Genomic DNA, 27,938 nt, shown 5'->3' with positions numbered 1-27,938 from the left:
CAAAATTTGGAGCACTGAACTTTAGAAAATTTAAAAGTGAAGCATTAAGCTCCAGAAAATTTGAAGGTGAAGCACTAAACTTCACAAAATTTCAAGTTGAACCACTAAACTTCTCAAAATTTGAAGATGAAGCATTAAGCTCCACAAAATTTAAAGGTGAAGCACTAACCTTCTCAAAATTAGAAGGTGAAGCACTGAACTTCTCAAATTATCAAGTTGAAGCACTAAACTTCACAAAATTATCAAGTTGAAGCTCTAAACTTTACAAAATTTCTAGTTGAAGCACTAAACTTCACAAAATTTAAAGGTGAAGCACTGACCTTCTCAAAATTTGAAGGTGAAGCATTAAGCTCCAGAAAATTTGAAAGTGAAGCACTAAACTTCACAAAATATCAAGTTGAACCACTAAACTCCACAAAATTTCAAATTAAACCACTAAACATCAAACAATTTCGAAGTGAAGAACTAAACATCACAGAATTTCGAACTGAAGAACTAAACATCGCAAAATTGAAGTTGAAGCACTAAGCCGTACAAAATTTCGCCAGCGATTAAACCGACTTCGCTAATCCCGGCCCGAGAACACGACCGTTTTCGATTACAGGAATTATTACGAAACAGGAAATCTGAAATCTGAAATCGAGCAGTGCCGGCAGTTCCAGTGTTAATTAGCGGGTAATACGATTACGTTACTTTGAGCGAGCTGGAGTCCCTCGTTAACCAGCACTCATCTCGCCGGCGCATGGCCGACGGATTCTCGCGGGTCCTGTAACGTCTCTGCGACGGTTATTCCTCAGGAATCGTGGAGGCTTGGTTCGTTGCGCGATCAAATCGCCGTGAAAGCTGGGATAAAAATTAGTTCTCGTAACTCCTCCCTTTAGCAACCCTTGAACACCACGCTCCGAACGTCTTTTGGGGATGAAATAATCGTACAACGCGTGTTCTATTTAGCCTTTATCAATCTTCAAGTTCTATTTGAATATTTACAAATTCCTTAAGTTCTATTTCAATATTTACAAATTCCTTAAGTTCTATTTGAATATTTACAAATTGCTCAAGTTCTATTTGAATATTTACAAATTCCTTAAGTTCTATTTGAATATTTACAAATTCCTTAAGTTCTATTTCAATATTTACAAATTCTTCAAGTTCAATTTGAATATTTACAAATTCCTTAAGTTCTATTTGAATATTTACAAATTGCTCAAGTTCTATTTCAATATTTACAAATTCCTTAAGTTCTATTTCAATATTTACAAATTGCTCAAGTTCTATTTGAATATTTACAAATTCCTTAAGTTCTATTTGAATATTTACAAATTGCTCAAGTTCTATTTGAATATTTACAAATTCCTTAAGTTCTATTTGAATATTTACAAATTCCTTAAGTTCTATTTCAATATTTACAAATTCTTCAAGTTCAATTTGAATATTTACAAATTCCTTAAGTTCTATTTGAATATTTACAAATTGCTCAAGTTCTATTTCAATATTTACAAATTCCTTAAGTTCTATTTGAATATTTACAAATTGCTCAAGTTCTATTTGAATATTTACAAATTCCTTAAGTTCTATTTCAATATTTACAAATTCTTCAAGTTCAATTTGAATATTTACAAATTCCTCAAGTTCTATTTGAATATTTACAAATTCCTCAAGTTCAATTTGAATACTTACAAATTCTTCAAGGGTTCTTTGATAGCTTGTTGACGATTTAACGTTTTAATAGCTGCAAATAGCTTCCTCTGCTTCTAAAGTACAGTAGAAAGCTACGAAGAAATTCCATAATTATAAAGGCTGAATTTATAGAATTATTACCGCATTATTCGTTTGTTGTTGACGATTCTTTAAACCTTTATAACTGCAAATGGCAGCTGTCTCTCTTTCTAGTACAGATGAATAATTCAATAATAACTCTATAACTCGTGAAATTTCTTCATAGCTTTCTACTGTAATATAAATACATCTGCAATTTGAATTCTTGTTTCTTCAACCTCTTCCATTGGGAAACTCTGTGAAACGAAACCTGCATAACTCGAGTCTTTCCATTCGCTTTATCAAAGCTTTACTGTATCAAAGCTGTGTAAAAGAAGCAAATAGTTTTATTATGATATTAAGATTTTGTATTATTTCCCTCAACAAAATAAAGGCAAGATCACGAAAGCAAATTTTAATAACGCAAACACCTTCTACCCTATAAATTTGCTTTTGTGATCTTGCCTTTGCTTTTGTTGGGGGTCGTAATATAGGGATGAAATTTACTTGATGTTTGTCTTTCAAACATGGAAGAGAATCTTTATTTAAAAAAAGAAACAGTCTATTCTCTTCCATGCTTGCAAGACAAACATCAACAAGTAAATTTCATCAGAAGCAAAGGCAAGATCACAAAAGCAAATTTTAATCACGCGAACACCTTCTACCTCTTACAACTCAACTCCTATTTAAAAAAAGAAACGATCTATTCTCCTTCATGTTCGCAAGACAAACGTCAACAAGTAAATTTCATCCCCATATTACTTCCCCCAAAAAAAGCAAAAGCAAAAGCAAGATCATAAAAGCAAATTTCAATAACGCAAACACCTTCTACCTTTTACAATTGAATTTTTATTTAAAAAAAACAATCTATTCTCTTCCATGCTTGCAAGACAAACATCAACAAGTAAATTTCATCCCTATATTACTTCCCTCAGCAAAAGCAAAGGCAAGATCACAAAAGCAAAGCTCAATAACGCAAACACCTTCCACCTATTACAATTGAATTTTTATTTAAAAAAAAAGCAATCTATTCTCCTTCACGTTCACAAGACAAACATCAACAAGGCAAGATCACGAAACCAAATTTGAATACTGCAAGCACCTTCTACCTCTTACAATTGAATATTTATTTAAAAAAGGAAACAATCTATTCTCCGTCATGTTCGCAAGACAAACGTCAACAAGTACATCTCACCGCTATATTACGTCCCCCAACAAAAGCAAAAGCAGTAGGACCTTACAGGTAGAATCGCTAAATCACGAAACTCAGTGCCGCTAAGGCCAACACCGCAGAAGGCACACAGAGGAAGTCAAAGGGAACGATGACTCGGAAGTAAGGTCGCGGAGTGACTAGCATGGATACACGGTAGCGCGGTGGTCTATCTTCGAAATGAAAACTTACAGGCAAAGACAAATAGTCTCGCTGTGTACCAACCTCGGATGGAATCTTGACGCAGCCGAGGCGACGCGTCGCGACGCGCGTACACCGCAGACTTTTCCTTTCGCGTGCCGGATAACGCGCAAAGTTTCCTTAAAGCTCTCGATCGATCCGCGCCGGAGAAAAGAGAGTGTCTTCGGCGAACGGAAATTGCTCGACGTCGGGAACGATTACTCGTTGAAAGGAACTAAAGAACCGCGTCCCCCTTTCTCTTCGCTCCTCCATCCACCGAGGACGATAGATTCGCAATCGGCAGCTATTGGAAATATCGGAAACGTGTACCTACGCCGGCACAATGAGTTTAACTGAATCATATTAGGCGCCGTTTTGCTTAAATCAGAGATCTTCGTCGGTAGTATCGAGGAGATTCCCAGGAAACACGGGATCGGCCGAACGTCTCTCGGTTGGTCCGAGGAATTTTTATGAGTGCAGTTCTTAATCTATTGGAGAGTTGGTAATCTTTACGGGGAACTTCGGAATGTAATTGTGTCGAAGGAAATGTAGATTTGTGAGAGGATTCTGCTTAGAATATTTAAGTCTGCACTCGAGGGGTGACTATCACCACTTGATTTGGTACAGTAAAATTATAAAGTTTTATATATAAGACTTTCATATTATAGATAAATATTATATATGAGACTTTATAATTTTACTGTATCAAATCAAGTGGTGAGAGTCACCTCTCGAGTGCAAAGAGTTAAATATTATAAATTAAATATTATATATAAGACTTATTTATATATAATATTTAAGTCTTTAATTATGTATACTATTTAAGTCTTTTATATTATATATAATATTAAGCTTTGTATAATGCATCAATACGTGGAATATTGAAATAAAATAACTTTCCTTCTTAATTCATATATGTTTTCTCATTAATTAGTTTCAAAGATCGTCTGTATCCTATCAGAAAGTGTTGCGAATTTCTAGTGAACTGTCGAGTGCAAAGGGTTAAGAAATATTTTCTAATTGAAATTCTGGCCTTCCAATTGTGTTCTTGAAAGTTGCTTACGCGATCTCCGTATAGTTTGAATATTTTCTATCGTAAATTTATATTATATATATTGCATAGATTTTTATTATAGAATATTGTATGAATGTCTACTGTAAATTTCTACTGCATAGGTACAGATGTACACACTAAATTTCCGTAACCTAGTTTCCTATAGACTCCTATGAATCCGGTTTTTCATTACTTTTTACAGGAGAAGTTTTACGAAGGCGCACCGTTAAATCAGTTTATTAAAATATTTATTTGATAACGTGCTGCGCAAACGAAGCTTCAAGTCCCGGTGAGTTTCACAGAGCCAGCAATTTAAATACACCTCGCCGTCGAATAGAACAGGTTGCGCCGCGACTCGGTGTCCCGGAAGAATTACCGGTGCCCGCAAAGCTCTCTGTAACTCAGAGCCGGGGCAAAACAGGACGCGCATTTATAAGAATTCCTTTTTTAATCAACCACTAAACTCGCATCGGTGATCCTGCAAATTGTAGCGTATACCTCGTACCTCGCGTTCGATAAACGACCCGAGGTTCCATGCGAACTTTTTGCTGTTCTTAATCCTCGAGGCTGCAAGCTAATTTCGCAAAATAGAAAGGCACGAGCGACAATGGATTATTTTATTGGAACATCCTACATGAGAGGCAAGCCTGTTAAACCTCTGAAAATTCAAAGCAGAAAACTTTCTAGAATTAACGCACTTTCGAAAGCTCCAAGAAGATTCTTCTATATTTCCTAAGATTCTGTAAATCAGAAATATTCTATACGATGTATTTCCAATATTTTATGTCTTAATGAAGTCAACAACCTCTTCTATATCTTCAAAGCAGAAAACTTTCTAGAATTAACGCACTTTCGAAAGCTCCAAGAAGATTCTTCTATATTTCCTAAGATTCTCTGAATCAGAAACATTCTATACGATATAGTTTCAATATTTCATGTCTTGATGATCTCAACAACCTCTTCTATATCTTCAAAGCAATTAAATTTCTAGCACTGAAGGACTTATTAAGCCTTCAAGAAGCCTCTTCCACATTTTCCAAAATTCTCTGAACCAAGAGCAGTCTACATAAGATACATAGTTTCAATATTTCGTATTTTTCGAGCCTCCCCTATCTTCTTAAAGCCATCAAACTCCAAATTTCCAGCATTAAGAGACTTACCAAGGTTTCAAGAAGCTTCCCCCACATTTTCCAAAATCCTCCAATTGAAGAGTTTTCCACGCAGGACATAAAATATTGAAAATGTGTGTCTATAGACATAAAATATTGAAAATGTGTAAGTTCTGAGCTCAAAAGACTTCTCCTCGATATTCAAATCACTCAGACTCGAAACATCCGGTATCGAGGGACTTCCCAAAGCTCGAAGAAGCTTCTCGGGCATTTTCCAAAATTCTGGGGGTCCGTAAATCTCTAATATCCCCGATTTTCCGCAAATTTTCGGCCGCTTTTCGACCCAAATAACAGCGGCGTGACCCGGACCAGCAGAAGTCACAACTCGAGGACCACCCGAATCAATCACTGGCCCGTCGCCAGTTATTGTACGAGTGTGCTGGCGAGAGGGGCGGAGGCTCGGGGCGGCCGGAGGGGTTAGGGGATATTTGAGCTGCCGCGAAACCTATAAATTGGAATTTCAGCGAGGATCGGACGGAGCCGGGTCAGGAGATGCGCGGAATTGGTCGTTGCGCCGGCCCATTCAGCCGCTCTCCTCGCTGTTCCTCTGTAATGGCGTCCGTTTTCCTTCGCGTTGTCGCACGCTCGTTGCGAAATACCGACTCTCGTTTAACCCCTTATCCATTCGCACTCGAGAAGTGGCCAGCACTTCGCTGGATACAGCGAAATTGTGGAGTCTTGTAAATGCACGTATAATATTAACACCTAGCACTTCAGATGGTTTTAATCTATCAGCGACTGCAATTTTTATAGTATCTCTAATGAAAATGGAAAATGCTGTAACATTTCTTAGATCTTTTATTTTCCTTCCTAGTGCAGAATTTGGATGTGTAAAAGATCTTAGATTCTCCACATATCCAAATTTTGTACTGAGAATGGAAATGAAAGATTGAAGGAATATTATAGTAGTTCTCATTTTCATTAGAGATACTATAAAAATTGCAGTTGCTGATAGATTAAAACCATCTGGAGTGCTAAGGGTTAACCCCGTGCCCTACGACTGATTCCTTAACCTCTTAACCTACAATATCGTGTTATACGCGTGACGAAAATTTTCTGAATTTGAGAAATCCAATTATCTACTTTGCTTAAACGTAGATTGAATATTACTCTTCAATTATCGATGGTTAGGATTTGGAGCAGACGTAGATAGAATAAGCATTACATTTTGAATTCTGAATAAATGATTAACAAGGGGTTAACGCGTTGAATGACACGGTTTCATAGAGCAAACTATACAAAATAGAACAAGTATAATGTTTAACCATTTGAATGAATCACATTCTACAAAGAATAACACTTAGATTTCTCAAATTCAGCGAAATCTTAATCTGAAATTAAAGAATGTCTATGTCTCGTCAGAAAACATTGAATATTTCTAATGAGAAACTTTCTAGTATAAAGAGTTAGACTATACATGCAAATACTAGAACATTTAAATCATTTTTAATTAAAACTGTTTATTTATAAGAATGACAGTCAAACCACAATGCTTTACTTCAGAATTACAAAGTGTCTAATATTTTTACACGAATTTGCATTACGTGGTAAGAAAAATTAAGCGTCTTTAACGATTTAATTCGACAGTTTTTTAGTTGAAACTATTTATTACTAAATAAGAATGACAGTCAAACCACAATGCTTCACTTCAGGATTACAAAGTGTCTGATATTTTCACACCAGTTTACAATTACATGGTAAGAAAAATTAAGCATCTTTAACGATTTAATTCGACAGTGAAGTGGTTAACGCGATAGGTCGATCGACAAGCGAGAAGACACGGATCCGTTTCGGCTGTCGCTGAGACGACGCGTTCCGACGCCTTGGAATATTCGCGAATCCCCGAGGTCACGACCTCTCTCGCCTCGCATCGACGTCTATGCTCCCCGTCTTCTAAACGTGTTCCGTGGGATCGTTAAATCTCGCGAGGGCCGGGTCCCTCGAGTGCTACGCCGATGTTCCAACGAGCCCCTGACAGATCGCAACACTCGTCAAGCGGAGCACGCCGGTTGCTGCTCCTTTCAGCCGCGCGGTTAATGCTTGATAGAGATATTGGAAATTAACGTTGCACCTTCTATAGAGAATTGGGTAGGGTTTAGATTGGTTCTTTGGATGATCTGAGGTAAACTTTAATTGGTATCCTTGATTCGGATTAGAAGGGAACATAACTGTTGGGATTCTATAGGCGACGAAAGGAGGAATAGCTGTCGGTGACGATCTGAATGTGTAATACTGCGTTTCGATGAGAGAAAATTTTATCAACTTCTTGCTCTATGATTTCTTTCTCAATTCTAATTGATATGAGTATGTACCTTGTCATTCATTTATTGGGGACAGAGAATTATAGGCGTATGTCTACGTCTATGTTTGAGTATAATGAAGTGCAAAAAAATATTTCCTTCGAATTCTAATTACGACTATGTACCTTGTCATTCATCATTTCTTGGGAAAGAGAATTATAGGTGTACTTCTACGTTTGCGTTTGAGTATAATGAAGAACAAAAAAATATTTCCTTCGAATTTGAATGAATCGAGTAGTGTCCATATTTCTTAAATCACTGGCGCATTGATACGAGTTAAGATTTCACAAGAAGCGAGTTTTCAAGTGATAATATTAACACGTTGAACACCGCACGATTTCACAGAGGAAAATACGCCAAGTGGAAAAAAATATAATATTAAATTATTTGATCGAATTACGTTATTACTATACGAATGTCACTGTATTATGTGGCATTGTTTATAATATAGAAATGTCTTCATATAATCATTGTTTCATTGAGTGAACCATAGTAATTCGATTTGATCAGCGGTCACCGGTGGCCCCCATGGCGTCAACGTGTTAATCTTCTTAGAGTTCAAGCGAAGATCGCGAAACGATTTAAAGAACTAAACCTCGAGAACTCAACGCTATAATCCTCACTTCAGCCGTCTACTTCAAATAAATCACAGGAAAAACTATCTGAAACATCATTAACAACTTCGTGACAAATCCTTCAAGCTCAAAAGCGCCTGGTGGAAGCGAGGATCCGATAGTTACACGAAAATAGCCGGAACAGCTCCGGCGACACTGAAGGAATGAAAGCTTAATGGGGTCTAAAAGGACCCGAAGCAGCGAGCCCAGTTAAAGGGGGCTAACTGTGTGTAACGAGTGCGGTGTTAAATCGTTAATACCCCGTAAACTGTTAGCCGTGGGTCCCAGGAGAGGCGCAAGCCGGCGCGGGAGGGCTGCAATCAGTCAATGGTTCATTAAAAAGTCAGCGCACTCGGCCGGCCGAGTTCCCCCGTCGAAGATAGTGTGGCGGAAGTGGCGAAAGCGAGCGAAATGAATTATGGAAATGTTTTCCTCAACATTTATTGACGTCGGTGTCGCGGAGATTCGCGAGGACGTCGGTAACGCGCGCGGAATGAGAGTCGCTAAACTCTCGTCGGAAAATATATACTGGCGCGAAGAAAGAAAGATGGAAAAGGAGATCGAGACGAAGAGAAAAGATTCGGAAGACAGAGAAGAAGGATAACGGTGAAACGAGTGAAGAGATGTGTGATAAACAGTGGAAAGTTTCTGTCGAACTGGGCAGTTTCGAGCGAGGCCTGGAAAACCTTTGGAAAATCTTTAGAATGTGTGACTGTGAAGCAGACTCGAGCGGAGGAACAGTTCTAACGGTAGAAGGTGAAAAAGAAAGAACCAGTGGCGTAAGTGTAGGCGTTTAGATATAAAAAAACCGTTTTGCGAGCCTATCCTAGCAGCAATAAAGCCCAGGGACCCATTGCTTGTCGTTTTTAGTTAATCCGTGGATTGAGCCCAAGGTAGGCAATAGCTACGAATTTTATACCTACATGTAATTTAAAGTCGAGGCGATCCTTGGGGCTATTGCTGCTACGGTCGTTAGAAATTTCCGAGTCTCCGGCTGACGGAACCAGCCGACGGACCGCTGGCGGAAGTAGGGTTTTCCCAATTTTTGGGAATCCTACCCACGCGTCCGTCACTCCCCCGCCACTAGCGGAGAGATATATATCGTACGCCGACCAACCGGCATATTCATTGTACATTTAGAAATTGAAATATTAGATTGAGAAACCGTAGACTGTGTCAACTTCTTTCGCGCTCGGTTTCCTCCCTACGTAAGGCAGCTTTTCGGCCGCCACAATAGGGATCTCGCGGAATCTGGGGCGCGAAGTTCGGCCGGAGCGTCCAGAAACCCCGAGGAAAAACGAAGCTCGGCCGCGGGAAGCCTGCGGAGGCTGCTAGCGCGCTGGCCGTAGCCGGTAATTAGGCTAATTGACTTAATTAATTTAATCGGCTTCCTATTCCGTGCGGCGTCTCGATAAATCTCGGAGCGAGCGGCTCGTTTCGGAGAACGGGGACGGCAGTAAAGTCGGCTAATAAACGTCTTGGGCAAAAATCAAAGCGCGAGAGTCGAGCCGCCGTTACGGAATGATTATTGCGTTTAGGGTGAAGCTGATTGGATGTTGTTTCAATGTGGACTCGCGAGTAACGAGCGTCGCGGTGTTTAACGCGGTTGAAAGATGGGGATGCTAGCTTGAGGAAACGTGACGTGCGCGGATATTGTCGTTGACGTTAATGTCTTTGAAAGTGGCCGATTGTCTGGGAGTGAATGCTGGTGATGAGGTGTTTGTGGGAATAGTTTTGAGTAGGTGTCGGGGTGAGCGATGGAACAGAGAATTTATGGGATTAAGAAGTTTTTGTGGGAATTCATGTTTTTGAGTATTTGTCGGGTGAGCGATGGAACTGAGTATTTATGGGATTAAGAAGTGTGTGTGGGAATTCATGTTTTTGAGTATTTGTCGGGGTGAGCGATGGAACTGAGTATTTATGGGATTAAGAAGTTTTTGTGGGAATTAATATCTTTGACAAGGAATATTTGTTATCAGTATGTATGAGTAAGAAGTATCTATGGGAATGAATATCTTTGAGAAGGAATATTTATTGGGGTGAGTATTGATGGAACTGAGGATTTATGGGATTAAGAAGTTTTTGTGGGAATTAATGTCTTTAACAAGAAACATTTGTTATCAGTATATATGAGAGTAAGAAGTATCTATGGGAATGAATATCTTTGGGAACGAATATTTATTGGACCGAGTATTGATGGAACTGAGCATCTGTGAGAATTTATGTATGAAGTAACAAGTATCTATAGAAATAAATATCTCTGAGAATATCAAGTGAATATTTATGAGACTATCTATAGTATCAAATGTCTCTAAAAAAGAATACCTATAATAATAAGTACCCATAGCAACGAACACCTACGAAACACCCATCAACACGAAGAAACTGTCAATAACAAAAACACTGATGCCAATTTACCCGGAAACCCTTCACTTTCCACGAGTTAACTCCTCCGAAAGAACCCAATTCCCGGCTGCGAGGGTGGCTAATTCGATTTACCCTCTGGTTACTCATTCCTCTCGAATTGTCCGCGATAAAACAAGCAAGCGCCCGAATCCTCTAAGTGTCCAGCAAACAAGGACAATCCCGGTTACTCTCTAATTCCATCTTCCTCCCTGGAACGTCCGCCGCGCGAGCGGAGAAGCTGAAACCGAGAAGAGTGCGCGATCGTATAAACGAATAGCGAACACCGTACAAAACAAGCGGGAGCAATTAAATCGCTTTATTCCGCCGGCGAAATCCGCTCGGCCGATTTATCCCGCGCGCGAAGGAGAGAAACGTTGCCGCGTGTCCCGATTTCAGCGTCGTTTACCGTCATCGGTCAACCGGCGTGTCCCGATAGCGCAACGGCGCGAGCCACAATAAACGCGCAGGATTTCATCTCCGTCTGGCTCCGAGTTTCACGGAGTTTTAGCGAATAAAATAAACGGCGCGGCCCCGGTTTTCCGCCCCCGTTCCGCTGCGCTCGCTCTAGCCGCGTGTTTGCAGAGGCGGGCGTGTTCCGGGGTTCGCCAGTTTATTCGCCGAATCCGGATCAGCTCCCGGTTCCACCGATCTCCTTCGAGCGCGGCCATCCAACATGCAACGCGCAGATATAGGGTGGCCAGAGTTTTCTTAATTTTTTCTGATTTTTGTTTGATATGTTCGTAAGATTCATAATTCTTGTTTGGGACCACTTTCCTTGGTTTCTGAGGTTTGTTCTTATTTGTTGTTTAGATCTAGTGTTTTTCATTTGGTTTTAAGCTACTACTAACGCTTTAGAAACGAGGGTTTCTTAAAATTTTCAAAGCCCTTAGTAGAAGAACGTGCAGATATAGGGTGGCCAGAGTTTTCTTGATTTTTTGCGATTTTTCCTTGATATGTTCATAAGATTAAGGATTCTTGTTTGGAACCACTTTCCTTGATTTCTGTGGTTTGTTCTTATTTGTTGCTCAGATCTAGTGTTTTTCATTTGGTTTTAAGCTACTGCTAACGCTTTAGAAACGAGGATTCTTAAAATGTTCAAAGCCTTAGCAGAAGAACGCGGTGGCTAGAGTTTCCTTGATTTTTTGCAATTTTTCCTTGATCTTTCGTTTGATGTCCTGATTTTCGTAAGATTCTTTCTTAGGACCGTACTTTCCCTGATTTCTAATATTCGCCCTTATTCGTCGAATCTATCGACCACAGGTTTAGAATTTTCGGTGCTATCGTAACTTGCTTATTTTATAACATCCATCATTATTATGCTCGGTATTCAGTACTAAAGATCTAAGATTCTCAAATCTTCATCAGTCTCTTCGACTCATCATTCGGCGTTAAGGAACCAAGATTTCCAAACAGTCATCATTTCACCACGCTACAGTTGACTAAAACATTTCGTTTCTATCGTTCCAACGAAGAGCACAAAGATATAAAGAAGATCCCCTAATAGAAAGCAAACATTTCACTGAGGAATATCCGCAAATATTCCCTTTCCAACGTACGTTGCCCACAATCAGTGTGCCAGAGAACACAACGGTCCAGAGTTTGAAAACTATGGACACGATATATCTCTTCCTTTTCCCTCCGACCTGTTTCCCCGTTCCCCTCCGGTTTCTTTAATCTTCGCAGACTCCGCCCCGGTTCCCAGCTGCGTCGGCCGGCCGAACCGCGCGCGCACGCACGATTTCTCCCGGCAGGGGAGCCACCCTTGCGTTCGGCAATCGACTCGATCGGAGATCGATCCGGTTCCACGCATCCGTTGTCCGGCTGCCAGCTGGCAGCATGCCCGGAAAGAAAAGCGGCGGAACGGTCTGCCTCCGCCCCCATAGCTTCTCGCGGCTCTGCGGCTGCCAGTCGCGGGAAAAAACCGCATACGTACCGCGCAAGACGCACCTACATAGATTTCACCTAGCGATCGCGATTTCAGTTGCGACGTTGTTTCAGATATTTATTTTGCACGTGGCTTAAGTCCATTTTTCAAGCAGATCGAGTTAATCGATGTAATGCTTACAATTCTGAATAACCTTTTCATTTTTTAATGGGTTTTCAATGTTTTCTAAGTGGACCTAAGCCAGTTTCAAAAACGGTTTAATGCGAAGGAAGATAATTTAGTTCTTTGCACTTGAGAGATTCACTGTTTGATTCGATATAAGATTGCAAAGTGTTATATATAATATTAACTCTTAGCACTCCAGGTTGTTTTGTAATCTATCAGCAACTGCAACTAATTTTTATAGTATTCCTAGCGAAAATTAGAAATGCTATAAGATTTCGTCGATCTTTTATTTTCTTTAGTACGAAATTTGGATGTGTGAGAAATCGAATAATTTTAGGATGGTTTCTTTAAGATTCATTAAAATATTTAATATTAGAACTGGTGCAATATTGGAGCCTACAGAGTTCAAAGGGTTAAGTTTCGTAGAATGCATCAATATATGAAATGTTTGTGTAAAATAGTAAAACGTTTTCTCATTAGTCCGTTTGAAATGAGAACTCCCGAGTACAAGAGGTTAGAGGATGATTGGTTAGCAATGATCGCTCTAGTTCTTGATGCTTCGAGTCCATGTGTCAGTGAAGGTATGGAAGAATTGGGGACATTGAGTCTTCTACTGTATTGGGGGATGTATAATAGTTGAGTTTCATTTGATGGTTAAGTAATTAGTTGTTACAGTTGTTGGATAAGTGAGTTTCATCTTTTAGTAGAGTCGACTGTTAGAACTACCCCTAACGAAGAGTATAGTACGTCGCCTTGGCTTTCTGTTGGACAAATACCCTCGCCAGGAAAGTAGCTTGAAATTGCACAATAAAGTTTCTCCGCGTGAAACTTTATTTCCAAGATAATCAACCTTGGAAGTTTCTCTAATATGGTTGCCTCTGACATATCTCTCCTGTGAGTACAACCAAGGAAAACATTCGCGATCCATTCTACACATCGTCGGTGATGCTTCGAGACTTGGTTAAACGTTTATTGACAATCCAACGGAATGACAGCAATAATCTATTCCTACAGCATACATAGAAACAAAACAAGAAACTCCCGTCATTAATAATTTATATACGAACCATAGAAGGAAAACCTAAGACCCTAATTATCAAAGAAATCTAAGACAAACAACTAATTCCAGACTATACATTCTACTTAGCCAAACTGCGACTCAAGATCGAAAAAATAAAATATACAGAATGTATTCCTCAGAATAAATCATAAACAAAAATAAAATAAAATTTAAATAGCACATAATTAAGCACTCCAGATGGTTTTGTAATCTATCAGCAACTGCAACTAATTTTTATAGTATCCCTGAAAATGAGAAATGCTATAACATTTCTTAGATCCTTTATTTCCCTTCTTAGTGCAAAATTTGGATGAGTGAAAAATCTAATAATCTCAGGGTAGTTTCTTTAACATTAGAACTCCCGAGCATTTAATACGATTAACATGCAATTCCTATAAAAATTGTAACAATAGATTATTTTCAGTCGAATTTCACTCGAAATCCCGACATTCCAGCTGTCGCTATAAAATCCATCGAAACATGTTATACACCGTAACGATCGATCGATCAAATTAACAACACACATTCCACATGTCTCTATAAAATTCTCTAACACTTATTTCCATCCGCAGGCTTCCGGTACCATTTATCGAATTGCGGCCTCGAAATCCCGACTTTCCAGCTGTCGCTATAAAATCCATCGAAACATGCTATACACCATAACGATCGATCGAATGAACGACACATATTCCACATGTCTCTATAAAATTCTCTAACACTCATTTCCGTCCGCAGGCTTCCGGTACCGTGGCTGCTGTACGGTCTGATCTACGGTAAACCGGTGGAGGTGAACTCAGTGGGTATGGTGTGCAGCATAGCGATCCTGTTCTGCATGCTGTTGTTCGTGATAATGAGCATCGCGTGCTTCAAGTGGCGGATGAACAAGGGCCTCGGGTTCACCATGTTCCTCCTCTACTTCGTCTTCGTCGCGGTCTCGCTGATGTTCGAGTACGAGATGCTGGTCTGCCCGGTCTAGGAGCGGGACGCCCTCGAACGGGCCGGAAGGAGGAACACCGGTGTCCGTCGTACGGTCGACCGGCGCGTCGACGCACACATACGGGTCTCGTCATCTCGTCATCATCATCATCGTCGTTGCTGTCATCGGCGATCGGCGACCGGACAGCGCGCGCGTCAGCTTCCTCGGCGCCGAAGGAGGAGCCACGTACGCAGCCTATCTCGAGGACCAAATTTCCCTCGATGCCGTCGACGTGTCCCCAACCTTCGCCCCCTTCGCCCCTGTTGAACCCCCGCAGCCCAACACGCCACCACCACCCACCCACCCCCCCCACGACCCGCAAAAAAAGTAAACTAGAAGCCGAGGAGGCGAAGGAGAAACGCCGGCCGGTGACCGACGACGATAATTACCGAGGAAAAATTCGAGAGGAAATCGCGCCACCTCGTCGACCGTCGGCGTCCGCGCGACGAAAAGTTCGCGCGCCGTGTTCTATTCGTTCTCTTTTGTGTTTCCACCGTTCTAGGTCTCGGAGCGTGATCGACTAATTAATTGAATTAATCGCCACCGTGAACTGTACATATTGTATAAACCTTGAAATACCTGAAACAAAATACTCATCTCGTTTAAGGGACTGGTTTAAATCGCGCGCGGCCCCCGTCCCGCCGGCGTTGAACGGCGGGCGAAACGGCGGCCGGTCCAACGATAATGGTACTCTTATATACAATTGAATTATACGTTTAGCGCGCAGCGAGCGTGTCGGCCGATCGTGCACGGCGATCGCACCGCGGAACGCCGACGCCGCACACGATTCCGGAATTCAGTTCGCCGGGAGATGGGGGAGAGAGGGGAAACGTTTCCGCGCCCTCCTTTCGGAGGCGCGCGCCCTTAGGAACGGCCGATCGTTTTTATCTCCTAAATATCCGATTCTCGATCTTCTCGTTATATTCCTACTATTTCCTCTTCTTCTACTACTACTACTACTACTACTACTATTACCGTTTCTCTACTTCTAAAGTTTACTCGGAACCAGTTGTACCTCTACGGAATATCTTATCCTAGTTCTAGCGTGTCGGATCGACGGTGGCGTTGGACCTCTCGCGTGGCTAACTTCGACGATCGAACGACGATCGACGCGTTCGCTGGGATTTTTCACGTTTTGTATGACATCCTTCCGAAATACGTGTACCATCGAAACTCGTTGCTAATGATTTGGTGTCGGTTACACTGTTAGCTGTTTACTTTCACTAAAAATCTGATCCGATATCGATCTTCTTAATTACTTTCAGACAACTGAGAAATTCTACTTGTCGGTAACCATCGTGGCGAAGAACGTGTTAGGACGAAAGAATTCTTTCATCGTGAAACGTGTCGTCGGCGTATCGTTAATCGAGACGATATTCACGCGAGACGGTCCAACGAAGGATCGATCGAACGATCTGTTCCCCGCTTCGATCCCGCGACACACGAAGGCGGCGTCAGGTCGAACTGCCAAATTGTCTCGCGACGGAGACAATGAATCTCGCTGAAACACCGTGTGTAAAATATGTTCACGACTCGCCCGAGGATTCGCGTTCCTTTAGGCGAGCCGACGCGATCGCGCAGATCCCGTCGTTTGGCCGCGATCGAACCTCGATCTGTCTCCCTTCTTTCTCTCTCTCCCTCTCTATCTTTCTCTTTCTCTCTCTTTCTCTCTCTCTCTCTCTCTCTCTCTCTCTCTCTCTCTCTCTCTCTCTCTCTCTCTCTCTCTCTCTCTCTCTCTCTTGTTCTCTCGCTTCGTCTCGATCGGCACGATCCCATCGTAACCGGCACGGATTAATTAGACGCTCTTCTCTCTCGTTAGACGATGGAGACTGGCCCGACCGCTCGCTGGATTTCTCTCTTCTAAACAAACAATCTCTTTTCGCCTGTAAATCCGTAGAGTCTAGCCAACTTAACTTTAAACTGTGTCGCGCGCGCGCGCGATATCTGCGTCGGACGCGTCCCGCCGCTCGGCGGCTCGCTCCTGAGCGACCAACCATTGGAAATCGCGGGTTGATTCGATTTCGGTCACTCCTGCAAATGGTTTTTACGATTGCCTTTGAATTCGAGAGTTATCTCGTAAGTACCAGCAACAGTTGCTTTGTTATTGATCATATTTCGATGTTAAATGTTCCCTTCGGTTCAATTTTCCTTGTCTCCTTTCAATTGATACAAGCAAAGGAATTTAGAGAGATACGTTCGTAGTCAAAGGAGTCAATTTAAAGCATTAACTATGTGTTTTGGTATTTTGTTTAAGATCGAAACGGAAATTCCAGTGGAAAATTGTTCCAGAGTGGAATCATCGTTCCTATTTTCGCGTGTTGTCGTTCTGTCCAAATCTATCCCCGACGAGTCCGTGTTTGCCTTGAAAATACATCGTGATTTCGCGAAAAAATTGATCGTCGGGAACGACAACGTGTCGAGTATCAATGCGAACGATTAAAAGAGAAACGAAGAAGCGAGTCCGCCGATCGACAGACACGATCTCAGGTCCTCCTGGGAACGGACGCGTCCGGTCCAGGCCCCGCGCTCGTTTTTAAACCTCGATTAACTCTAACTATTCAGCAAAACTTAGTCTACGTTAAGTGGCATGCGAACAGATCGAACCTTCCTAAGGCGCGTGTCAGAAAACGAGAATGCGTAAGCCGCGGCAAGATGGTCGCGCGAGCAGCTCGGCCGCCATTCGAATCGAGCACCGCGACGCTTGCTCTGCACCACTTGACGGCAACCGCCATTTTGTCGGAGCTGCGGCGCGCGACCGTCGCTCCGCGGATTGATCTGACGCTACGACTCGTTCGAAAACGGGATTTCTTCCGATCGAACTGTGAACTTTTTCATTTAACGAAGTGAACATTTGAATCCTTCATGCCCCGAAGGTACCGTGAAGAATTTCCACTGAAGCGTTGTTAAGAATCAAATGTGTTTACGGTGTCATTATTGCAGAATATATTTATACCTAGCGTGTGTACCGTTGAAATAGTTTTAAGCACAGATTCCATTTGATTCTTGGATTCATTGAATGAACACGTTGAACGTCACGAGGGTCACCGATAAGCCCAACCAAATCGAAATACTTTCGCTCAATTAAACGATGATCATTTGAAAACATCTCTATATTATAAATAACGCTGTCTGACGCGGTGACATTCTAGATAAACGCGCAATAATAATTCGACTCGTTCAAATGATTTAATATTACATTCTCCCCGTTTCGTGTATCTTGTGCTACTAAATCGTGCGGCGTTCAACGTGTTCATTCCCGAAGTCGGCGATCTAAGAAATCCCGTCTCGAACAGCGAACTGGTTCAAGCGTCGCGTTTAAATCCGTCGATCGAACGCTTTCGTGTGCTCCATTCGCAAGACGCGTTCGATGGCCAGAGCGAAGAGAAACCGGTGTGATATTTTCTTAAAGGAAAGGAACGACGGACGGTTTAACGAGGAAAAGAAGGGACAAGACTCGGGGAATGGCATTTAGGCTCGCGAGGAGTCGGTTTTCTCAAGGTCTCGATCAACCTTTCAATCTTCCTCTTTCGGAGAATCTGAAACTTACCTTCGGCACTCGTTAGTTCTCAAACGTTTCCGGCCCGTGCTGATCAGCCACGATCAAGCATCGGTGTCTACGAGTCGGCGAAGCATGGACCGACGGTTATCACGGAACACAAAGTTAACAACACGTTCACTATCAGCGTCACGTATTTTCCACGCTCGTAATATACTTTGCACGGAGAAAATGAAATCAATGCTACGAATATTATTATTTAAAGCTATAAAACAGAGCATTATATTTAAAAACCCCGAAGAACCCGTTTCAGTATTATTTCCTTCAATATTTCAGATTTATCGGTTCGAATGGAATATAGAGATCGTCACCGAAACAAACGCTGCTAGCGAACGTGTTAATGAAAGAGCCGACGAGATAGAGCATCGAGTGTCGATATTATCAGGCGATTTAACGGCACGCAGCAGGGGTTCCGTGATTCCGCTCGAAGCCGATCCTCACCGAGCTATTTTTTCGCTAACATACTTTCGAGTTCTCGATGTCACGCTATGACACGCTATTGGTGATACCGTTTAGACGATGTTGAATTATTCTTACGACTATGATTATTACCGTTATTATTATTACCGTTTACGAGGATCGTCAGCATCACCGTCATCATCATCATCATCAGCATCACCGACGTCACCATTATCATCATCATCATCATCATCATCATCATCATCATCATCATCATTGTCATCGTTGTTGTTACATGTACTACACGCGAGAAGAAACAGAGAGTACGGGAGAGCGGGAGAGAACGGTAAACGTGTTGTACAGGCGAAATCGGTGCGAGAGTGCGGTGAGTGAAAGCGAACGAGCGACAGAGCGAGCGCGAGACGGGGAAAGGGGGTTTAATTAGCCGGGCGGAGAATTTTTAATTAAGCCGTTGAACAGATTCTGTATAATATATGAACATGTTTCAAAGTACGTTTTAAACGCGTAGATTTAACGATAGCTGTAACGTGATATCGATTAAGGTTTAAGGACACGACACGGTTCGAGGATGCTCGCGGAAGGTCGACTGGGTTCGTTCAAGGGTGAGGCGAAGGGAAGGGAGTGGGGAACAGGGAGAGACGCGTTACGTATCGGGAACCGCCTGAACGCCTAACAGCGGCCTAGCTTTTTACTTAAAGAACAAACAAAAAATCAACCCAAAAAAAAAGGAAGAAGAGGAGGAAAAAAAGGGGAGTCGACGAGAAGAGAGAAGAAAAACGATGGCAGGAACGGGGAACGCGGGAGAAACCGACGCCGGAAAATCGAATGAAGGAGCCGGAACGAGGGAGCGAGGAGGGTCCAAAGAAGGGGATGAAGTGGGTCAAAGGAACAAGGGAACGGAGCTCGGTCGAGCCTGATTCGATAACGATATTCGATTCGAGACGCATTTTTTCTACATCCTTTGCAACGAACGAACATCCAGCTACTACTAACCCTTTACGGGACGAGGAAGATTCCTTGACATGTTCAAAGCCTTTAGCGGAACAAGCTGAATCGAACTGTTAAACGCTCGAGGGGAAGGAGAACAGTGTTCTGCTCTGTTGTTATTCGAATAATTCAGTTACTCGTTTGAAATTTTATATCCGAAACGCGAAAGCTCGACGCCGCCGGTACGGCGGCTTTCGTTCTCAGAGGGTTAATCGGCTTGCACGCGTATCTCTGATCCTTTCGCTGCGCCTGCCGGCGCCAGTCTCACCCCTTGGCTCGCGTTTCATGCATTTTACGCGTCGCGGGGGACGCGCGATCGATGGGAGAGACACCGGCGGAGTCTCGAGGGTGTTCGAGTGCCGTCGCGTTTCTTTTACAGACGACTCGGAAAGTTTCCGGCGGATCTGCCTTAACGTCGCGAGCAGGTCGAGCGGTGACGGTCGGCCGAGAGGGATGGAAACAGGGGTCGAAGGAGGAACTGGCAGGGAAATCGCGACACGTAAGTTGGAACTCGAAGAGAAACTGCCGAGGACTCGTTTCTTTTTGTATATTCGTTAACTGTTATCGCGTTCGGCGGGCGGAATGAATAATGACAGAGACTTTTCGATCGCGCTTTCAAGAGTCCGCCGCGTCGATTCCATCGATCACGCGCTCCCAGCGTCGGAATTATACGCTTCCGCCACCGGTATCCTGCGTCGATCACTGTCGAGATCACCCGCGAGAAGAGAATCGAGGAGAGGAAACGCTCGTGGAAGGATTCCGATGTTCGCTCGCTCGTGCCGATCGTCTGAACGCCCGTTGCTTCGAGATTCTGACAGCAACGAACGCCTTTCATAAATGATCGATCGGGATTACCGCCTAATGGAGTACCTAGAACTCTCACCCGCGTCTACAACCGCGGAATACAAATTCGCCAGCAGTTTTCACGAGATCGGACAATTTCTAAGCGAGAAGGAACACGAGGAGAGCCTTCTCTCAGCGAATCTCGGCTAGGAAAGATCCATTGGCGTGGCTCGACTCGATCGTTTCGGGTCGGGAAAATTCACCGAGCCCCGGTTTTCCAGTTTCTCCGAGTATTCCGAGGGAAACGGAAGCGATCGGGGGGATCCCGTGGATCCTGGACACGGGCGAGCGACGAAGAACACGGCGGCGAACGGAAGACGAACGAGGAGCGGAGCGTTTAACGAGTAGCCGAATAGGGGGCGTAGCGTTTCTTAATTAGTTTCTTGTAAATGATAAAACCGCGAAGCAAGTAGCGAAAGATGCACAATACGATCTTCCCGAGGTAATCGATCAACAAAACGTGAGAATGAGAGGGAACGAGAGACAGAGGAGGCGAACAAATACAGCGGCGCCGTTTCGTGCGGTCCCTGAACGGTTTTTTTTAGTACCACGCCGGGCGACTGTCGACGAGAGAGAGAGGAATGCGTGGGATTCCGCGTGTGCGCGTGTGCGAGGCGATTCCGTGTTCTCCGTAGGTTTGATCGCGACGTTCGTCGTCGTGTCGCGAGGCCGCGAATCGAACGATCCGATCGAATTCCGCGTGGATTCGTGAACGTTCGATCATACTCGCTCCACCGGTGATTGTTCGTTTGCCGCCGTTTACGGACGAACGCGCGGAGTCTCGGGAAGTTTGGAATCACTTCGGGGATCGATGGACGTAGGAGTATCGTCGAGAGTCAACGAAATTAAGATCTAAGTGTTTCAGTAGCTGTTTCTACAATTATTAGCCCAGGGTCTGACGGAGCGCGACTTCGCCGAGGAGTGGGGAGTGGTTCCAAGCTTACGGTCAGCGGCGTGCGACAAAATGGCTGACCCGTTCGATGGCAGTCCCTGCGACGTACGGACTGCGGATTTTTATGCGTTTATGGGGAATCTGGGACGCGGAATTGCGCGGAATGCATGCGAAACGAGAGAACGTATAAAATATCTGAAGCGCAGTGCTTTCTGTAACGTTCGTTGAGAATAATCATTTTCCACGGTGGTTGTCTAGTTGCACTCGAAAACATTTGAATCTGCATAAAGATCCGCTGTCCGGTACATTGGCAGCGCAGACATTCCATTCGCGAAACGGAGATGGTTCACCTGCGTAGGAGAGGACAAGAGCAGCGTTCGCGCGAAGATCATAGAAAATTCGGTACGAGTCGCGACGCGAGTAGACGTTCGACTCGGGTCCCGTCGACGTAAGTTTCGATCGTTGGGAATTCACGCGCAACGTCGAGCCAGCGACGATATTCTCTCAGTGATCGTACATTCGTCGTCAGAGGGTCTTTACAAATCGGTGTGCACGTCTTTCAAAATCAGCGTTGATCGGTGTTGTCGCTGATCGGTTCCGGTGGATCGGTCGATCGAAGCAGCGCCGATGGCTCCGATGGACCCCGAGTCACCAAAGGTGAGAACAAGATTGAATCGAGCATTAGAGTCTCTCGGCTGGACTTCTTTGGAGGCCTCCACGCGTTGCGACGCGCATTGCTGGTACGTCGACGCCTAGACTTCGGACGCATGTTTCGATGTTTCCGGGCCCAGTGCGGGGCTTTCCGTTATCATTTTGTTACTTTTGCAATGGCCGCAGACTCCGTTACCGACGCTGACATTGGAATTGGGAGGGAAGACACGAGGCAAGCTGAAACGACGCAGGTTCCACGAGACCCGATGTCGAAGTGCCAGCAATGGGGCGCAACGGTTGGAGGTGAACCGATGCAGATTCCAACCTGTCAGGTTCCACGGTAGCGTCAGCGACGCGTATCACGGCGTGTAGCAGCCTTAGCTCTCGAGAAAGTTGAACAGAACCGTGCAAGTCCCGGCGAGATACGAGCGAAGCGACCAACAATAGATTTCGTTACGTTGTTCTCGTTGGACAGGACAAGGGATAAGCGGCGCGGGCGGACGAGGGATCGCGTGATAAGGCGGAGGTCAGCCGGGAGAATGGTTCGGTGCTCGTGGCGCGATCGCGCTCGCAATTTCTACTTTATAATACTCTAGGATAAACATCGTTGGGAGCGAACGCGGGCTGCGAGGCGAGTCGCAATCACCGTTCGCGACGTTAGGCGAAACGTAGACGGCGACTAGCGGCCCGGGAATCATTTTTATAACATATACAGGTGAGCGACCGTTCACGAATCGTCTTTAAGGAACGTCTACGCGCGATCTTGACCCGGGACCGAATTTATTTCTCGTACGCGCGCGGCCCGACGTCGACCGTAACCGTTGCGGCGAACGTGGAAACGTTTCTGGAAGTTTCTCGCGGAACGGAATGCAAACACGCGACGTTGGTGGATTAATAAGTCGATTGACCGACGTTACATGCTTGTTTTCTACCGTGCGAGCAGTTGGAGATGGATGAAGCGTGATCGAAGCGTTCCTTTCGGGGACGTCGCGACCGAGAGTTGATTAACACGTTGACTGCCGCGGTGGTCACCGATGACCGGAGCTTCGAAATCGCTTGGAAGGAATTTCTGTGAGAAACTGACATCGGATACGAATGTTTAGGAAGCTAAATTATGTAGATAGTAGTGTGACTTGAGAACTGTAATAAATTATCGATCATTCATTCGAATGTCGTTTGTCTTTGTTGGAGAAGGATAAGTAACACTCAAAATTCTCGCGGCAGACAACGTGTTAACACGCGTCGTTCGTTGGTTTGGTTGTTTCCGGTTTAAAACGCAGATCTTTAATGAATGCGCACGACTCGCGTCACGGGATCACGCTTGACCTGTTAACCGATCGGGACGCAGATCGTCGGTTGTAATTCAACAGCATCCTGTGATAATTCTTTCGTTTTCCTGTTCGCGTGTCGGACGATTGGGACTGTATTGACATTATAACACCTAGGATAACGTGAGTAACGTTCGATTTGTATACTAAAAGGGCGAAGCGATTCGGGTTGTTGCAATTGGACTAACGATTTTATGCGTTTATAGCGTTGCACCTGCGACCCGATGAAACTCGGTGTAGGAGAGAGGTTCGACGAACTTCTTCTCGATTACTTTTTCTGTGCAACGGCACGCGGGAGCCTATATTCGCATAAACATCCGCAGTCTGGTCGGAAATCGTATTTAATCGGATTTGTAGATGAATCAGCCGGTTAACAGGTTAACGGGCGACAAGAGGAACGCGGTTCGCGGCGTTTGCACACTCCCTTACGGACAATCTCAGGACATCGAATTCGAAATAGGGGTACGGGGTAGATTTTCCATTTTTCCGTTGGCGGGGGGACGTCTCGTTTCGCCGGAAGTCGGGTTGCTCGGTGGACAGCGGGTTTCCGTGTGAATAGAATTCATGCAATCCGCGATATAATTTACAATTTCTCCAGATTGTTTGTTAAAGTGGATCACTCGCGCGTTGACTGCCACGAAAATTTGGAGGCTTTTATATGATATTATTCTTTGATAACAAGGACGTACGGTGTCGGAATTAATTATCAATCATTTCACATCGCAGTTCTCGAGTAATTAAACGTTCATATCCGACTTGAAATCTCTCGTTGCAATTGTGTCCAAGCAATTTCGAAGCTCGGGTCGTCGATAAAAGTGTCCAGTCAACTCGAGAAGCTTAATTCTTGAACGAAAACACCATGGAAGTCCCATTGAACGATTCCTTTCGCTAGGTTCCGATGAACACGTGAAATCCGCGGTCCGCCGATCACCGATTTCATCGAACGCCGAGCGGGAAAGGTGGAACGCGCATAGTAAATACGCAAACCGAGGGAACGAACGATCGTCGGGAATGCGCGCGCGCGCGCGCGCGAGTGTGCGTGGCGGCGTGAAAGCGAGAGAGAAAGGTATACTTACATACATATATATATATATATATACACATGAGGGATGAAAGTTCGAATTCGACGAGAGAAAACGAAAAATTCCGCTTAATGGCTTAACAAAAAAAAAAATAAAAAACATTCTCTTGGCAAACGAGAAGGCGCGAACGCACATATCAAAGATAAAGAGACGTTGACTATTATAGAGGTTAAAGTAAACTGATCACTTTAGCGGTATTATTAGCGGTTACGTAATTAATTAGTAAGATATTTAGGTGGAACAGAGAGAGAGAGAGAAAGGAAAAAATACAAACGCGTTACAGAGTTTCTATATATATATATATGATTAACGGTTATCATTATTATTACTATTATTGTCATTATTGTCATCATTATTATTATTATTATTATTATTACATACATACATATATATATATATAATAAATATATATATACTGTTGTCGGATCTTGTCCGAGAGAAGATTCGTCTAGCGAAGATCCGATCGCGTGCAGATCATTTTGTTGGACGACACACGCGCGCGCCCGCGCGCACACACACTGGACGCGCACACACCACTTCTATTTACTATAAGGACGTGTGTGCGCGCGCGCGAAATGATTGCACGCGCGAGAAGAGACGAACGAGATGAATAGGTATACAGGTACTTACATGCTGGCCCGGGCAATTATCGATCTTCGGCGTATGCCATTGTTTCTTGTGATTAGTTGACATGTGATACACGACACGTGTACATACATACACGCTCTGACACGGACACACACGTACACACGGAGCCAGGCGCGAGACACGCGCCGAATGCGAGTGAGTTCGTTGCACCGAACCTGGCACTCTCGTCCGAATGGTCAGACTCGAAGGGGCACGCCCCGCCCACGCGGAGTTTCGGTTCTCGCGTCTGATTCGCCGAGGCGCTCGCGCGACGAGATGTCTCCGGCCTCGCGATTGGAGTTCCCTGGCGACTGGCTCCGCCCCTACGACGTCGCGAGTGCCAGGTTCGCTGCAACGAACGGTGAGACATGTATATTTGCATATATGCGTGCGAACTCGTTTGTTACGATTGTTTCCCTCGCGTAAGTATACGCATGCTTACGCGTTGTGACGCGTTAAGCACAGATAGACACGTATGGATACACTCGAACACACGGACACACGTATAGACATGTACACACACATAGACGTACACGTAAATCACGCGTAGACACGTGTAGACATACACACTTACACACAAATCATACGCAGCCAGATATAGGAGGAGACACAGCAACACACAACACGTGCACAATTGGCCGGACACAGGCGTACACTTACACACGGACACGTACACTTGTATTACATATATATACATATATTTTATGATTGTCGTTGTTGAATTCGTCGCATTACATAGGGTTTTACCCCCGTCCATCGCCGCAGTAGATAGACGTATACCGGAGATACGATCGTAGTCGAGGTTTTACGAGGTACACGGAGACCAGATTAAACGAAAAACGAAAAAGAAACAAAAATTGGGACACCTACTATACCTAGGTTACCGCGGACACCTTTAGCGCGCGGAGCGGGGCGCGACGGGAGAGAGAGAGAGAGAGGAGAAGGGAACGGAGAAAGGGGTAACGAGAGCGGAGGAGAGCGGATAGAGATATGCGAGCATTATAAATAATACAACTATTATATATAAATATTATACATATACATACTTATATACAATACGAAGGGGAAACGCGCATTATAAATATTGTAAAGGTTCTAACGTTGTATACGTTCGGGGTGAGAGAGAGAGAGAGAGAGTCCGAGGATGATTTTATTACGGTTACGCTTTCTTTCGCTCGTGCGTACGAAAACGCGTGTCCTTCGTCGTTCCTGTTTCAACCCTTTCTCTGACAACCCCCGGCGGCTCGTTTGTTCGACGTTCGCCGCTTCGTCGATGTTTTAACCCCTTGCAATTTATTTCTCAGTTGTGTTCGATGCAACTAATTTACCGATTTAATTCGTTGGGAAGGGAAGATTTTTATGCTTATCCGATGTCTACGTTTACTTTGAAGGTTAATGATTAATAGTAGAGCAGTAATGTTTAATTTATGTTTAAAGAATAACAGTCGGGTTTCTTAAATTCCGTTCGAAGTTTCACTTGGCAACGCGTTCGATTTTTGATTTCTTCAACGACCATTCTTTGTCTAGTATCTAAATTACGACGTTTTTACGAAAGATTTCGATTGAATTCGTGTGTTTGATACTGTTAACCCCTTCTCGTATTTCTTTCAGAATTGTAGATAGAGCCACTTTATCGTTAACAACTCAGTCGCAACATAATTTCATACTCTCTACGTTTACTTTGAAGGTTAAAGATCGATGATAGAAAAGTGATATTTCATTTATATCGAGAGTAATAACATTCAGATTTGTTGAGCTCGGTTGAAAATTTGCATCGCCAGTCCGACACGATGTCAAAGGAGTAAGGGTCGAATCGTAATTTATCGTTAATTGGAGAAAGTTATCGCGCGCGCGTGAAAAACGCGCGGTCGAAACCCGACAAAATGGAGGATCCGGCGGGACTGCGAAGGGAGGATCAATAAAGGGTGTATCGTGAGTGCGCTCGCAGTATTTAAAGACCTTTGAAGGCTTGTTAAATATATAATTGGAATTTCACCTACCGTGATCGGAGGTTTTTTTAAACAGTAAAAGCGTTTGTTCGCGAAACGAGTCGCGTTTCGGTTCGATTGGAACGGTATCTGTACCGTTGGAAACAGTTATATATATAGCTTCAATCTATTACGTTATAATGAACTAAACTTCTCGTAATTTCCGTTACGAGCGCAGAGGGTCGATACAATTACGTTTCGTTTCTTGTTCATAGACGTTTATTGCTTAATATTTGAATGTTTGTAATCTCGTTGGGAATGTTCGGCCGAGTACCTTCCACAATCCAATGATGTACCTTTAATTATTAGTTTCATTGTAAATACAGTGCACAATTTCGTGTCGGCTCGAAGAGATCGGCTGGTTAACCTTTGATCTACGAAAACGAGCCTGAGACTGGGGAACGTCAGCAACGAAGGGGTTAAACCCGAACGTACAAGGACCGATTCTGTTTCTCGCGGACATTTAGGGTACATGCGATTAGTGAAGAGATGAAGAAAACCCGCGTAGCACGTACATTACCGTACATATATATATATATTATAGGTATGTATAAATGTATACATATATATGTATATGCATATATAAATATATATATGTATATATACAGGTTATACATATATGTTATATATATACATACATATACACACGTAAACGATAAAATATTAAATGAATTTTACTACTACGGATTGCAGCGTGTACGTGCAATTTGCTCGGGAAACAACGAGAGGTCTCGACAAGCGTTCGATTTGGCGATTTTTTGTGATATAACCGTTCGTCGAAATATGTAAA

At 43.6% G+C, this 27,938-nt stretch overlaps 1 protein-coding gene across 1 annotated transcript in view; it reads left to right on the top strand.

Annotated features, from left to right (window-relative positions):
- Nckx30C (solute carrier family 24 member Nckx30C) overlaps positions 1-26,138 on the top strand; it is a 163,196-nt gene extending 137,058 nt beyond the window's left edge. Inside the window, exon 7 of the mRNA XM_076365145.1 lies at positions 14,534-26,138. Within this exon, the coding sequence (XP_076221260.1) occupies positions 14,534-14,774 (241 nt within the window). The 3' untranslated portion in view covers positions 14,775-26,138. The remainder of the gene's footprint in view (positions 1-14,533) is intronic.
- The last annotated feature ends 1,800 nt before the right edge of the window (positions 26,139-27,938 follow it).

The sequence above is a fragment of the Nomia melanderi genome, chromosome 2, assembly GCF_051020985.1.
Source record: "Nomia melanderi isolate GNS246 chromosome 2, iyNomMela1, whole genome shotgun sequence".
NCBI classification, from domain to species: domain Eukaryota; kingdom Metazoa; phylum Arthropoda; class Insecta; order Hymenoptera; family Halictidae; genus Nomia; species Nomia melanderi.
Note: the sequence above shows the minus strand (reverse complement) of the source record. Positions and strands in the feature narration are given on the sequence as shown.